The sequence below is a fragment of the Danio rerio genome, chromosome 6 (assembly GCF_052040795.2).
Source record: "Danio rerio strain M-AB ecotype USA chromosome 6, GRCz13ab, whole genome shotgun sequence".
Taxonomy (NCBI): domain Eukaryota; kingdom Metazoa; phylum Chordata; class Actinopteri; order Cypriniformes; family Danionidae; genus Danio; species Danio rerio.
In genome coordinates, this window is record NC_141026.1 from 52,690,226 (window position 1) to 52,707,085 (window position 16,860).

Sequence of the window (16,860 nt, forward strand, 5' to 3'; positions counted from 1 at the left end):
TATTACAAAACAATTTAATTGGAACATACAGTTGAAGTCAGAATTAGTAGTCCCCCTGAATTATTAGCCCCCCTGTATATTTTCCCTTAATTTCTGTTATAAGCAGGGGTGTCCAAACTCGGTCCTGGAGAGTTTAGCTCCAACCCTAATCAAGCACACCTAAACCAGCTAATTAAGCTTACTAGATATACTAGAAACCTCCTGGCAGGTGTATTGAAGCAAGTTGGAGATAAACTCTCCAGGACACCGGCCCTCCTAGACTGAGTTTGGACACCCCTGGATTAAAGGAAAGATTTTTTAAACATTTTTAAACATAATGGTTTTATTACTCATTTTTAAGAATTGATTTCTTTTCGCTTTGCCTTGATGACAGTACATAATATTTGAATAATTATTTTTCAGGTTGCTAGTATTCAGCTTAAAGTGACCTTTAAAGGCTTAACTAGGTTAATTAAGCAAGTTATGTCGAGTTCAGACTGCATGATTTTAGCCCCGATTTTGACTCGCTGACAGGTTTTGAGAAATCACCAATAAATATCTGAAATCACAGGCAAATCGGTGCTCGTGCACGTGAGTGACAATCACACAATATGAACTATCAAAGATGCGATCTGATCACGATTCAAATCATGCCGTGTGAAATGAGCTTTGACTGAAAATAACATCAATGATCGCCTACAGCCAATGAGAGAGCAGCATTCACTTGTGTGTGTGTGTGTGTGAAGTGAGAAGGCTTCTTTCTCGTTATGTAGTTAATAACAAAAGATATACTGCGTGTTTATGTCTGTGAGACGAAGTTTGGACGAAGTCGGCGAATCTTCCTATTGTAAAGTCATGTAATGTGAAAGCCCCTGTCGCCGATCCATCTTGCAGTGTAAAAGCAGTGACAAAACGCTAGCCCAGATAGTCATGCAGTGTGAAAATATCTGTGACACGACTACTTTGAAAATCATGCAGTCTAAACTCGGCATTAGGGTAGGTGGGTAAGTCATATAAAGTATAATGGACACAGACGAATAATGTTGACTCCAACTCTATCTTCCCCACAGTACATTTGGTTTCTTCCAAAAATAAATTAAAATACATATACAAAAAAATTGTCTTATGATTTTTTGTTAGCATTATCTTTTTTTTTCTCCAATCAAATATTTGCTTTATAATAATAATAAATTAAAAGCATGGTAATTGACATGAAAACATGATCACAACTAAATCTGCATAATACCAATACTACAATATTTTTGCAATATAACATTCCCTAACAGAATTACAGTTTATATTTAAATAAATAAATAAATAAATATCTCATTTGTGTAATGATCATGCTAAAATTAACAGGTCATGGAAATAATATCTAATTAAATCTAATTCAGGCTAAAAGAAAAAGATGCAAACATTTAGTCTTTAAAACAGTATGAATGAGTGAAAACCTCTGCAGATATTCTGCTTCTTATTGGCTGTGGTTATTTTCCTCTCCTCCTAATACTCCTGCCATTATCATTTATTTTCTGTGAGGCGCTAGGTTTACCTTTAGGCCTCTCTAGCCAATAGCACAGCAGCACCAACTGGAGATGTTAATTTAAAAATAGTAAGGCCCTGTCAAATTTGGAAAAATAACAGGCATCACACAGAAAATTAATCTAATTCATCGCAGGATATGGATAGATCATAAACTATTATCAGAATTTAAAAAAAGAGTTCTATATATTGTAAAGCCATTAACCCAACAAAAAATTATGGGTCTTAAAAAAGGCATTCTTTTCCAAAATGTAGCATCTCTTCAGAGTTTGTTCAGCCTCTCACCAGGACAGGTTTGAGCATTGTGACGAAGGAGCAGAATCTTCCTCTTTCCTCAATAAGAGCTCGACACACAGCTCTCTTCTCGGTCTCCTCTAAGACAGCGTAGCGTGTGTTGACGTCCTGAAGAGCGCTGTCCAGCTGCATCCGCACTTCATCTTTACCTACACAAACACAGGAGCACTTCATCAACCAAAGACGAAGAATTATTATATAGTATATTGTATGAACAAGTCGATTCCTTTGCACTTTTTTAGTAGATACAAAGACAAAATATATGTCAGTAGTACAGGGTTAGTTAGGGCTAGTGTTGTTGTAAATTTTTAAAGACATTCATGAATGAATGGTGTGTGTGGTTGAATGAGATGCGCTGTTATTTAACACATTTCCGGTCCGGGGCGGTCCTTGACTATACAAAGTGGCCAAAGTTCCCAGTATTTTGTTTCTCTGCCATATATTTTGTGATCTGAATATAATTTGACCAGATGCTTTAAACAGCTCTATTGGGATTTTATTCATTTTGATAGATTGGGATGAGGTCGTTTACCATGCAGTGTGTTTGCATAAATCATTATAAATTGCAAGCTTATATGAATACAATAGAGAAATAGAAAAGATAAACAGTGCTTAATGGTTTTCAGTATTCAGATACAGAAATTTAACGATCAAACATAAAAAAACAGGGTCATCATTGTATAAATGTAGTCTTTAATGAATAATATAATCCTGAGTTGTGACTACTGTGGATGCACACATTGTGATATCGATGCTCAAACGATATATTTTGTGCAGCCCTAGTTTGAGGTCTGGCTACATTAGAGTAGTAGTAGTAATAAATTAAGACTGCACGATGTTGGAATAATCAAACATTGCAATATTTTGATATTCTGTGATTACGCATTTTGATATTAATACAATTTCATTAGATAACTTGAATATCACTATTTGGAAAAAATTAACAATTTAATAGACTGATTGTGATGATTCTGTAAAAAAAAAGTGCATCTGCATAAAATATAATAAACCATCTACAAGCATTTATCAATACAATAAAAAAATACAATAGAATCAAAATTCTAAATAATAATACATGCTATCCTTTTCCAAATCTAACAGCATTCAAGTGCAGTAATTAAATAATAAAAATCAATGAAATGAATCCTTATTAAAATTACAAACGGCACAATGCTGAATATGCCTGAATGCTTTTAAAATCCTCATGCAGACACAAGCCCTTAAAAACATGCAAATGATAAATTACAATCCAGACTCAACATTGCATATCCTCCGATGTGACTATTAGGACATTATGACCACATTGCGATATCGATGCTGAAATTATATATTGTGCAGCCCTATAGTAAACATGATCATTTAATATTAAAGAGGGATGCATTCAAAACTATAGTTAAATTAATCTAATAAACTTAGTTTTTTAGTCTATTTGACTAATTATCAATTAATGAATGCAATTATATACACTTGAAAAGACATAAAAATGTAAACTAGAAAATTAGAAATACAGCCTCGACAACTGATATAAAGCAGGTTTAAATGGATAGTTCACCTAAACATAGACATTTACTCACTATTTAACAACTCTTAATATGGTTATAAACCTTTATGAGCTGTTTTTTTTTCACAAAAGAAGACATTTTGAAGAATGCTGAAAACCTGTAACCATTGACTTCCACATTATTTGTTTTTCTTACAATGGACGTCAGTGGTTTCCAGCTTTTTTCCACAAATTATCTTTATATAGAAGAAACTCAAACAGGCTTGAAAGTACAAGTGAAGGGGGATTAAATGATGAAAGAGTTTTATTTTGGGCTAAACTATCCCTTTAAGCAGCAGTGCAAATGAATAAAATGTATATTTAAGCGAAAAATTCAATGTACATTAAATCTCAAAACATTTTAAAATGAAAGCTAAATTAAAACATTAATAAATACTATGGTATTATATTCAAAAAATGTTTATTTAAAATGCTTTTGAAGAAAACAATGACTTTAGTAGTAGCTTTAATAACCACCAGGAGGCAGTAGAGTTTCTTATAGCACTGCATACACCATGCAAATATTTGCTGCAATGCTATTAGCTGTTGGAAAAGCCTTGCTGTGCAGTTTCCATTGGTCATTTGCGAGCAGGCGTGACGAGAGTTCAGGGGTCTCTAGTAATGGCACACAGGTGGACTGTATGGTGCATTTCATTTAAAGGCCATCTGTTACTGAGAGACAGACCCTCACATTCCACAGTGCTCCTAGCAGCAGTCAACAAATGCAGGTTTTTCAATGACTGTCAGAATGAAGATATCAGAATGTAACGTGATGACTGTTTCTGTCTGTCTGCTTGAACTGTACTAAGGAAGTGCAGCGGAAGAAAATGTGAGGTTAATCACATTTCGAGGTTTGTTTACAGAGTCAGCCAAAGCTCATGCCAGCACACACCATGTGAGGAGCTTTAAACACATGACCCGTGCTTTTGCTCTTGTTTTCATCTCTCAGCAGATGCATCACCCCCGACACATCAGCTAAATTAACCCTCTTTGCTGTTGCAATCACTTGTTGGGCATTACTACATTTTTAGATTATGTCTCTGTGTGTGCGCGCGCGTGCGTGACAAGACTAAGAAATTTATTCAAATCCATTTCATATTCTGAGGCAACAAGGAAACTCAATATATTATTTTCAACTAGTTTCTATGAGTTCATGAAGGAATTGTGACCACATGGTTGACCTTTTGTGCATAGGTTATCATTAAAAGATTAGGTAACACTTTAGGTCACAATTCACGCTATTAACCAACCAATAACTAGCTTAAGAAAGAGCTGATTAGCTGTTTATTAATTAGTAAGGTAGATGTTGGGTTTAGGTTTTGGGTAGGATTCGGAATGCAGAATAAGATCATACTTTACAACTAACTGATGAACAGTTAATATCTTGATAAAAGGCAGGTAATTAGCCAGTAGTTAATAGCATAAAATGTGACCTAAACTAAAGAGTTGCGAAAGATTTGCAAATAAAAAATCTCTGAGCACCTGTAAAAGGGTTAATATCCCCAAAATGCTTCTTAGTAGAAAAGAGTTCTTAAGGAATAGGTTTTCCATGCGGTATAATGGCGTTGGGTGGTCCCTTTGTTTTAAAGCTTCCGAAAGTGCATAAATCCATCGTGAACGCAACTAGCCCATACTGTGCCTGGGGGTTAACGCATGTCTTATACTGTATATAAATGTGTTTTTATAAGAAAAAATATATAAAATGTAAACTCTAAATCACTGATTTCTGGTGGATGCTGAATGAACATTCTAGACAACTTCTTGCCTGATCTCTGAGCTAATGTATGGCACATGACGTAAAATACATTCGTGGTAGAGGAGGATGAAGCCTCAAAAATGAGTCAATGCAAAGATGCAAATAGACATCCTGTGACGCTATTAGTGCAAATGAAGTACATAAATTGAGCATGTTGTGCATTTGATGCGATTAACTCGCCAATCGCTCGAGTTGGAAAATCTGACCCTTAAGTGGACATCCGCGCCACTTTAACCAATCAGGAGTTTGCTCTAGTATGGGCGTGATTATGACGTAGCGCCTGTTATTGGTGTCTCAAGGGGTAATCCTCCTGCCGAAATGGGAGAACAGCTAACCAAACTGGGCTTTGCTCAATCTGAAGCAGTGCTGAAAGCTTCCATTATCCAGGTATAGTTTCTGGAGGTATTGTGCACCTCAGAAAGGATCTAGTAGGTCAGACACGTCACAGAATGAAAATACGCTGTTTTTCAGTCTTCCTAATTCACAGCTAAGCCCACGATTAGGCATGGGACGATAACAGTTTACAAGGTATACCACGATTTGGAAAAGTCAAGGTTTAAAACCGCCTAAATTTTCTGCTATACCGTTCCTAAGGTATGTGTACGATTTTTTATTTACATTTTCTGTTATTTAGGACAACAGTATCTCCAGCAGAAACAATATCCAAAGATGCCATTTAAAATTGTAAAGAAAATGTTTTTGAAACTAGTAAAGACAGCAGAAATCAGTGATTCATTTGAATTATTTAGCCCGACATGTTTACTGCACCAAAATATTATAAATCTTTCAAAAAATAAAATATATAGATTTTAAAGGGGAATTTTTTTTTTGTTTTTAACCCAGACATTTAAAAAGAATATATTTCAGAGCAGAACTCACAATACCGTGATACAATGAAACTGATATTTTTATCCAAGGTTATCATACCGTCAGAATCTTATACCAGCCCATGCTTACTCTCGATAAAACCATGTTAGCTATTCAGCATCGAAACCAGAGTCACTGGGAAACCAGAAGCCCCGCCCATGATGCAACACCACGTCTATTGTGAAGTGAATGTTGCGCACAAATTAAGCGAATTTGACGCTTGAATGAAGCGTGAAAGCTCAAAATGTTCACGAGTCTATTTATGTGTAAATATCATGATTCATCCGCGCATGTATCGTGTTCGGTGTGAACACCTAATAAGAGCAAGATAGAGTAAAATGCTGTACATTAATACCAAGCCAAACAGTTTTCTTGTTGGTTGTCATTGCCTGTATGGGAAGTTGCTTATTTTAACTTGGCCTCTAATTAACTCAACTTAACTATGGTGAAAAAAAAATATTCTGTAAAATTATTATTATTATGTAACTAAAATGGTTCTAATAAAGCATTCCTGTGAATCCCCTTGCATGTGAGGAGGATTCAGATCATCTTAGTGTCAAAAATACCCATGACTACATTTCCAGCATTCCACGAGAGCAGAGCATTCTGACAGCTGTGTGCAGGACGCAATAGAACACAACCCACTGACCTCATCCAACCCGTTACTAACAATAAACTCAGGTGTCCTTTGTGACACTCGATCATCAGCACTCCAAGAAGGCATTCATGACAGATGCACAATTGCTTTCACAGGAACTACTAGAAGCTTCCTCAGAAATGCATCAGATATGCTTTTAAAGATGTTCTTTTACATCAGAAGAGATCACGTGTCCTTATGAATACTACTACATTTCAGTGACCCCCTAAATGAACACTTTCAGCTGTGGGGCAGGTAAAAGATTAATTATGTATGGTGGAAAATACGCCCAAGGATAAAACACTTCTACAATTTGACTACAAAAAAAATCCCCCCCAAGTAAAAGCAGAATTATATCTTCAAATGTTGTGCAAGCATCATAGCGCAGTAAATCTAAATAACCTCTGCAAATCCCTTAAAGTGCTGCGAATGCATTTTTGTGATTTAAGCAATGTCCATCAGTGTTGTGAAAGTCCTTTGACCTTAGAGGCATTGAGTGCATTGACCTTGTGCTGGACTTGTGTGACTGTATGAGTGCTTAGATGCTGCAAGGCCATTACACCTTCAAACGTATTCTGACGTGAAGGCTAACAGGCTGGGTTGGACAGCTTAAGGCTAGGTTCACCTTAGGTTTAAAGGGCAAAGGTCGGTAGGTTTGTAGATAAATCCCACAGCCTGCCTGCAAGACTAATGAGTTAGGAAACGTACAGCTCTACTTGAAGTATGTTATAGCATTTTGTTTCCTCTTACACAACTTTGATAGAATGCAAGCTAAAGAAATGTAAAGAAGAGATCACTTCAAAAAAAAAGGTAACACTTTAGTTTGTAACAATTCACACTATTTACAACTGGATTATTACCAAATTAAATCCTTAAGATGTTAAATGTTTATTAGCACTTATATAGCATCTAATTTAACATCCCTAATCCTAAACAATACCCAAACCCAGCTAACACCTTACAAACTATTAATAAGCAGCTAATAGTGAGTATATTAGCAGAGTAGTATATTTGAGATCATGTAAAGCAAAACAAAACAAAAAACAGTGCATGGGAGCCAATTTCTTGCACATAGATTACAAAATGGCCAATTCAATGGACACCTCCTCATCCCATGAGGCAACAAGATAGAATTCATGGATGGAAGAAGCAATTGCTACTGATGCTGGTATGTCATGTGATAATAACAACGATGGATGTAGTGCACACAAAATCCATTCAATCGAATGCGAATTGTAGCCTCAGTTGGAGTGGCACCCGGTGTGCTCTTCTGCTGTTGTAGCCCATCCGCCTCTAGGTTTGATATGTTGAGCATTCAGAGGTGCTCTTTAGCATACCTCAGTTGTAAGGAGTGGCTATTTGAGTTGCTTTTGCCTTTCTTTCAGCTCGAACCAGTCTGGCCATTCTCCACTGACATCAACACAGCATTTGCGCCCACAGAACTGCCGCTCACTGGATATTTTCTCTGTAAACCCTAGAGATGATTGTGCATGAAAATCCCAGTAGATCAGCAGTTTCTGATTTGAAATACTCAGACCAGCCCATCTGGCATCAACAACCATACCACTTTCAAAGTCACTTAAATCAACTTTCTTCCCCATTCTGATGCTCGGTTTGAACTGCAGCAGATCATCTAGACCATGACTACATGCTTTAATGCATTGAGTTGCTGCCATGTGATTGGCTGATTAGAAATTTGCATAAACAAGCAGTTGGACAGGTGTACCTAATAAAGTGGCCGGTTTCTCTCTTTTTTGCGATTGTGAAGCAAGTTGAAACTTAAGTGTAGTACCATATGATGTTATGCCATTGTAATGCACATGCAAGCTAATGAAAACATAAAACATTCAACAGTATTTAAAACTGTCGGTTCTTATAGAACAAAATATCAAACTCATAAAAAAAAAAGTTTTGCAAGCTTTGGGAGTGCTGATAGACTCGATGTTTTGATCCGCATTCTGAATTTGATTCACATGTGCTCTAACAAAAATGTGCCTTTTTATTCTGCTATAAATGCTTAATGTGCAATGCTTAAAGTGCTCATAAAAACAGAATGCATAAAGCAAGCTTTAGTGAAAAAAGATGTATATTATATAACCCAGAAGCAAATGGAATGATCCATGAACATTTAAAAGTAACACACACCCCTGTGCCTGATTCACTTAGACTATTTAAAAACAAACCTCATTCAAAAACAGAAAAGGGAGGTGAAGGGAAAATAACCCAGAGCCATTCACACAAAGGTGTGTGTGTGAATGTGTGTGAGTGTGTGTGCCAGAGAGACATTCCCTCAGGTCTAGAAATCCCTGCGGTTGGAGGCTATGATGTCATCAGAAGACACCTTCGCTCCATAAACACTTGCAGTTTGCAGGTGTGCAGTGTTTCTGAAAGAGGCTGCCCTATAAAGAAACTCTAGGTATATCTAGGCATAGTCGAATAATAAGAGATCAGTTTATGGAAATGGACATAACGTGAACCTAAACTACTGTTTCCTCATTTTTTGTGTAAATTCCATGAGTGTAAAATCCAGGTGGACAAAAGGGCAATCAGAACACAAAGCAGACTGTTACGTGACTCACAGGGCATTCGTCAACAAGAGAACACAGACTCATATGCAGCTCTGAGATCATTATTATGCACATCGCAGGCTGCGATTGATAAGCCAAAATATTTCCTACTGAGACAACAATAATCATTTGACTCCTTTAGTTATTTTTATGCATACATTTGACTGATTCACTATGTGGAACTTTTATTTTGAAAACAGGAGCCTCAGATTGTTTAGTATGCCTTACTGAGCAACGATGGAGACATGTTCAAACACACGTCAGGATGCAAAATGCAGGATTTACAGATTATACTTTTATTCAGCTCCACTCCAAAGAGGCATAAGATACTTTTAATTGTATCTTTTGATAATTCATCATGTTGATTGTGAAATTTGATACGCACGTTTCAACAAACACACCTAGACTGCTGAATGGTGTCAGATCACGCAGCTCAACTGGTATCCGTTAATGCAGAGGGTAATATTAATCCCTGGCTTTGTTTTCTTTAAGATTATAGCTTAAAAATACAATACAATACATTATTTGGTCATCATAAATCGGTCTCTTTTGTCAAGTTTAATTATTATTTATCCTTTACTCACAACATACAGTGCCCAGCATATATAAGTACACCCTTCACAGATTTCGCTTTTAAATTCATATTTTTAATAGGAAGCTATCCAATATTATATTTGTGCATATACATTAGATTAGTCAGTACTAAAGCCAAATCTGCCGCTTATCTAAAGAAAATAACTTGTGATAACGGTCTAAAAACTAGTACACCTAAATTTATGTTATAGAAAAATATTAAATACAAATGGAAAAAAAAAGGAAAAAATTAAGAGAAGCAAAAAATATGAAACATTTAACTGAAATTTTGTAGGTTGTAATTGTTTTGCAATATTTTATTTGAATTTAATTGTATCATCTCTTAAAAATGTTTGAATTTTCTTGGTGACTAAAATAATATTTTATTAAATACATCTGTTTAATAAATCTGATTTGTTTAAATGCACCGAAATATATTGCCTATATTCAGTGAGAAATGGATCAAAATATTTATTTTCAAAATGGGGTGTACTCAATTATGCTGAGCCCTCTATCTATTGAGGGTTATCAGGTTACTGTGATGGGTTCAAATCCATTAATATTCAAAACATGAACCAAATATGGTCAATAATGGACCCTTTTATTCTACGGATAGGGTTTTTTATGTAGATACCAGAGAATAAACCAACGCAGCATATGGCAACTTTAAATCCGTGTAAAATTAAAAAACTGCAATGTTTATTTTCCTAGCACACATTGTCTGTTATTAGGAGCGCAATTAATTCATGCAGGCAAAAGAAAACTTGCTTTGGTAATCTTTAAAGTCTAACCATTTGCTTCAGTGTTTGGTGTGGCGGCACTCTGTTGACGTCTGATTGACGCTTCAGCAACAATATTCTTAGCCACGCCCGTCTTAAGGATGTGAAAAAGAAAACCCTGCCCACTACTATATAATCCACTTTAGTTAGAAGTACATCAACTGAAAAATAAAATCTTGGCAACTATCACTTCACGCAACATTAATAATAATCAGAACTTTAATATGGACTCACTCAATTTGTGATCAAGTGGCAACAAATGGCTTACATTAAACCAATATGAGCAGGTCAAAATAAAGATAAGCTAAATACTATCAAGCATACTAGGACTAAATAATAATATGCAAATAATACCAGTATCAATGCATTCCCTCAGATAAAATATTAACAAATGCTGTTCATTCAAACATTGCTGACACGAAGCAGAAATTCCAGAGCTTGTTTTTTTTCCCAAGGATCTCAAACACAGCAGAAGCGGCACTGGAATACTAATGTGTGAGAGTTTTAATAATTCAGATCTAACGCTGTTTTTTCTTGATGATCTCCACGCAGCAGCGTCCAAGTCTCTTTTGAGCGGTCTGCCCCCTCCCCATAGGACCTCTGAATAACACAAATGTACGATATAAGATGAATGTGCACTCAGAGACACATCACAGGTCCAGACGCCATATTTATTTTCATTCTCTCACCATCTGTGTGAGTTATGGCAGTAAATCAAACAGCGCTGCGATGGGTTTATAGGTGTGCGATGGCGATATAAAAGCACTAGCCTCTGAATCACTTATGCTAACACTTTATTCGGTCCCTATCATATGACTCAGAATGTGTTAAGAAAGCGACATGCTTTGCTCATGCTGAGGCAGATGATTAACACTGTAGTAAAGGTAAAACAATCATTGGATCATCATTGGATTTTTTTTTTATAAAATTACCTTTTATGTACTGTATAGTTGAAGTCAAACTTATTACTGTTTGAAGCAATGATGTTTTTTTTAACACATTTTTTTTCATAATTATTTTTTCAGGGTTTTCACCTTTATTTTTGACAGGACAATAGAGAGAATTGACAGGAAAGCACGGGGAGCAGAGAGAGGGGAAGGATCGGCACAGGGCCGCGAGGCGGAACCGAACCCGGGTCGCCGCGAGCACCGGAGTGCACGTGTCAACACACCAACCACTACACCACTGGCGCCGACTTTTCAACACATTTTGAAATATGATTATTTTAATAACTCATTTCTAAGAACTGATTTATTTTTTCTTTGTCATGATGACAGTACATAATACTTTACTAGATATTTTTTCAAGATACTAGTATTCAAAGTAAATGTAATTTAAAGGCTTAACAAGGTTAATTAGGTTAACTAAGCAAGCCATTAGCCCCTTTCACACATACAGACCTTTCGGAAAGGTTGTATGTGTGAACAGGTCCTTTTTGAAAATACCGGTAAATTCGTTCTGGCTATTTTCCGGAAAGAGAAGTTGTAACATTAGCGGCAATTTGCCGAAATGCTGCGCTGTGTGAATGCAGAAGAAAGATTGCCGGAATAAGCGCGTGCACGTCTAGAACGTGCTGACGTGAGACGTCTGCTTTAGCCAATCACAACAGTCAGACGCATTTACGCCCGCGCGGTTTGTGAGGATAAAAGCCTTTGAATATTTTTCCAGACACATTTAGCTGCTAGAAGTTAGTCAGATCACGTTTATATGTTCTTCTTAATGCCAACTGTGTAAATAATCATCGATGAGATGCTTATGATAAGCCGTTGTTTGTTTACCTTCAAGCTTTGCGTGTGCCAGTGAAACAGCCTGTGAGCGCCTGCACACGCACATAATATGAACATCTCGACATGCGAAAGTGATCCTGCGAAAGTTGTTCACAATATTGATCATCCACAGAGTTTGTAATTTAGTCAAATGTTTACAAATACAAGCGCAGCCGTTTAAAGCTCATTTGTGGTGAATGATGTCAGAATTTACCGGTATTTTGGAATGGATGTGTGAATGCTCTTTTCCGGAAAATTTCCGTAACGTCCTTGCCTGTGTGAACAGCGCTTTTTTGAATATACCGGTAAAGTCGTTCCGGAAATTTTCCAGATATTTACCGGTATCACTGTGTGAAAGGGGCTATTGTGTAAAGGTAGTTTGTTCTGGAGCCAATCAAATAAATAATTGCTTAAAGGGGCTAATAATAGATTTGGGTATCGTTTGAAGTGATTTCAATATCGAAATTTTGATACCAGTGCTAAATCAATTGACGCCTGAAACATTACTTTTGAGCCACAAAATTATGGTGGACAACTCTAGAAAAACGTTTTTATTTGACAAAAAGTATTAAAGTATACAATACTATACAATTCAATGATATTAAAATTCAATTCATTTATAATTTAATTATTAATTATGATTATTTGTTAGTTAGCATGAATGCAAAGTCATGAAAGTAAATTAGCTTACCACTAACCTGTGGAGGCTGTCATCAAAATCAGTGAAGCCCTTTTTTCTAAGGTTGGGGCTTGAGTCATCAGTCAATCAGGCTTCGTTCTGCGGACTTTAAGTTTGATCGGCATGCCTCATTTGTTCCGTGATTTGTGTGTGTTTGTGTCGTGTACGCTCGCTTCTGTTTTGGTATTAAGATTTGTTCCTTCTTGTCTCTTAACTAATCCAAATATCTGTAGTCTCAATATGGAGTAAAAGTTTATCGTTCCTTTTTGAGGAAAAAAGAATAGGTTAACAAGTCGCGCGACACCTTTCGCCCGTAGTTGAATGAGTGTTCAGAAACAATAGGCAAGTGGGTGAGCTCCACTTTTTGTATTTTTACTTATTATTTCAGGCAGTGTATTTATTGGCATGGAATACACTGAAGATTTTGCCTTCTTTTTCCACATTTTTATTTTCGTTAGTAAGTTTAGAGAGGATCTTGTGTTCTAGTTTAGGTGGCTGTTGGTTTTTTGTTCTTTGCTTTGACACCACTCTAGTGTCTTTCCTCTCCTGCAACTTTTGGCTTGGTTATATTTCTGTGATTGTTTCTATTTATGTTTAAATGCACTGTTCAAAGCACATACATGCTCTTTTGTTGGCTTTATCATATTTCCTTATAGAGGAATAAACTAATTAATTGTTGTTTATTTGTCTTTGATTATCTCCATCCATTCTCTTCAGTCATGTAGATGTCACGCTTTCTCTCCCTAAACACCCTGTTAAATCGTAACACTATCATTTGGGAAATATTTGGAAGGAAAAAAAATTTACAGAAAGGCTAATTATTTTTTTCTTCAACTGTAGTGCTAATCATTTAAAGTATAAACAAGCTTTTTTATCAATGAAATGAAACTAGGTTACTGACTTGTTGGAAATGCAAAATATTACATGATTAGCAATGCAAATATAAGCATCAACACAAACTCTTCTAAAGAAATACTAAAGAACTTGAAATAAACATCACCAAAGAACATAGCCTGGCCTAATTATACAACATCTAGGTTTTCAGTTCTCAAAAATCAGTAAGCACTGTTAAACCAAAAGACACTGGATCAAAGGTTATATTACTGCTAAATACAAGATTGTGAAGACTGAGACAGAGCGTGAAGCAGCTTTTGAAAGGGAATTAGTGACCACAGGGTGTTTTCCCCATGTTGGGAAAGATGACATGGCAATCGAAGGAAGGATGGGGATCTCTTTTCCTCTCTCACAGCTTATGTGGCCTTGAGAGATAGCAGCTATTCTGGTGACAATGTTCCTTAATAAACTTATCATTTCCTCAAATGCTAACGTTTTCTTTTTTTCCTTTTAGAAACTTACAAAAATAAATACCTTCGGCATCTAGACAGCTTCTTAGTTAATAAAACAATAGAAAAATGCACATAAAACCATTCATATGCTAAAAATGTTTTACATTCTTACATCCTTTGAGTCTTACAGTTCAAAAACGCCCTATGGTCCTTAACATAGATATACCAATGTCTCCTCTGTTTTGTTTGTTAGGATCGTTTTCTGAAATGGATGTGGTGCCACAACATAAAAGTTGGCTATTGGTTAAATGTGTTATTAGAGCACATGGTCATGGAAAAGTTGTCTGCTTTAGCCAGGAAAAGCAGTAGTGTGTAAAAGAAACAGTGGTCACCTTTTATAACTTTGTGTAAAATTTTTTTGATATTTAGAAAAAAAAAATGGTTGCATATAATGCAGGATTATTTCTATATAATTTTCTATTAATCAATATGTAAATAGTGAAAATGGCATTGCGTCTTCTATAGGTTATATGTTATTGTGGGGTATTTTAAATAGTTTCAATGTGAATTGTATTGCTAAAAAAGAGGTTTTCAAAATCCAAAAATATTTTCCATTTTTTCATATTTTTGTCTTCAGTATTATTATACAATTTTCCATTATTTACATATATCAAGTATCCATGCTAAATTTAGAAGAAAAAGTTCAAAAAAAGTTTATTTTATGCTGACCAAAGGCTGCTCACATTTGATCAAAATAACATAAAGAAATGTTTTTAAATACTGATGCAGATACGAATAAGCATTTGTACTTTAACATGTAATTTATGATAAGTATCATAAACAGTATTTTTCAGTATCAATTATCCAGTGGTTAAGGTCACAATCGTTAGGAAATCATTCTAATTTGCTGAGTATTTTCGTGGAAACCATCATTCAATTTCATGATCTTTTGATTAGCTTGAAGTAAAAAAAAAAAAGACATTTATTTAAAATATGCTTACATTTTTTATTGTTTATTACAGTCAACTTTATCCATCCTTACTCATTACTTAACTTCTTAAGACAAATATATGCTTTAAATTTAATGCAGACAGTGAATAGCAGCTTAATAAGTTATGCATGTGTGTTGATACCTTGTTAGTTTATTTTTATAATTTACAAATATATCAATTGACAGTACACTCACTGGCAACTTTATTGGGTACACCTTACTAGTACTGGGTTGGACCTACATTTGGCATCAGAACTGCCTTAATTCTTCATGACATAGAATTAATAAGTTACTGGAAATATTCCTCAGAGATTTTGGTCCACATTGACATGATAACATCACGGAGTTGCTGCAGATTTGTCGGCTGCACATCCATGATGCGAATCTCCTGTTCCACCACATCCCTGGTGCTCTATTAGATTGAGATCTGGTGAATGTGGAGGCCATGTGAGTACAGTGAACTCACTGTCATGTTCAGGAAGCCAGTCTTGGCTTTATTACATGGTGCGTTATACTGCTGGAAGTATACTGATGGGTACAATGTGGTCATATAAATGAAAATCCCAGTAGATCAGCAGTTTCTGAAATACTCAGACCAGCTTGTCTGGCACCAACAAAGTCACTTAAATCACCTTTCTTCCCCATTTTGAAGCTTGGCTTGAACTGCAGCAGATCGTCTTGACCATGTCTACATGCCTAAATGCAGGTGTACCCAATAAAGTGGCCGGTCAGTGTATGTTCACATATTAAAGGATGCATTTGTTATATACAGTTTTGTGTTTATATTTTAGATCTTCAATTTGTGGGTCCTTTTTACCATAAATGTCATGACTGAGCTCATATAATGATTTATGCGTATGAGCGCACACAAATCTCATGTTTTAAAAGTCATTTTTATCACATCCTCTGGAAATGTTGAATAAGCGTTTGTGTGAGGGTGGATGCAGAATATAGATGAGCGGGAGTGTTGACCCTCAAACAGGCCAGAGCAGAAGTGAACACTGAACGACTGCTCAGTCTCTTACTTCTGCCCACACACATGCACACTCTATAATGACACAATGCATTAATCTCTCTCTCTCTGTCTCTACTCCATGTGTTCAATCCATCACAACTCCATCTCTTCCTCCATCTAGAACTCGGCTGGAAACTCAATTATGCCAAATCTTTAAAGTTACCAAACCAAGCATTTGTTTTTAGTTTCCACAAAAAAACATCAGTAAGTTAGAATTTCTTAAAGGTGCTGGATGCATAGAAATACCAGTTGCTGCAAATTTGTCAGTTGCACATCCATGATGAGAATCTCCCGTTCCACCACATCCCTGATGCTCTAACATGTTCAAGTACAAATGCTTATTTAACAGAAAAAGCGGAATTCTTAACACAAACATGTCTGTTTTGAACTAAAAATCAAAAGATTTACATTTTGCAATAAGGCAGCTATAAATTATCATTAGAAATATGTTTTGTTGCAAAATAATTAAAACTAAATTTAAAAATTACTGATCAATTGACAAAAAGAAAGCTGAAATAAAGCAGAAATAAAAATTCAATTAAATTCAAGTTTATTTGTGAAGCACTTTTCACAATAATTGTTGTTGTTTTAA

The 16,860-nt window shown here is 35.7% G+C and overlaps 1 protein-coding gene across 14 annotated transcripts in view; it reads right to left on the reverse strand.

The window, feature by feature from the left end:
• Positions 1 to 16,860, reverse strand: part of mtss1 (MTSS I-BAR domain containing 1) — a 103,714-nt gene that overhangs the window by 15,469 nt on the left and 71,385 nt on the right. For all 14 annotated transcript variants that reach the window (XM_087255713.1, XM_087255711.1, XM_087255707.1 and 11 more), the window contains 1 exon segment: positions 1,804 to 1,961. In XM_087255713.1, coding sequence (XP_087111839.1) covers positions 1,804 to 1,961 — 158 coding nt within the window.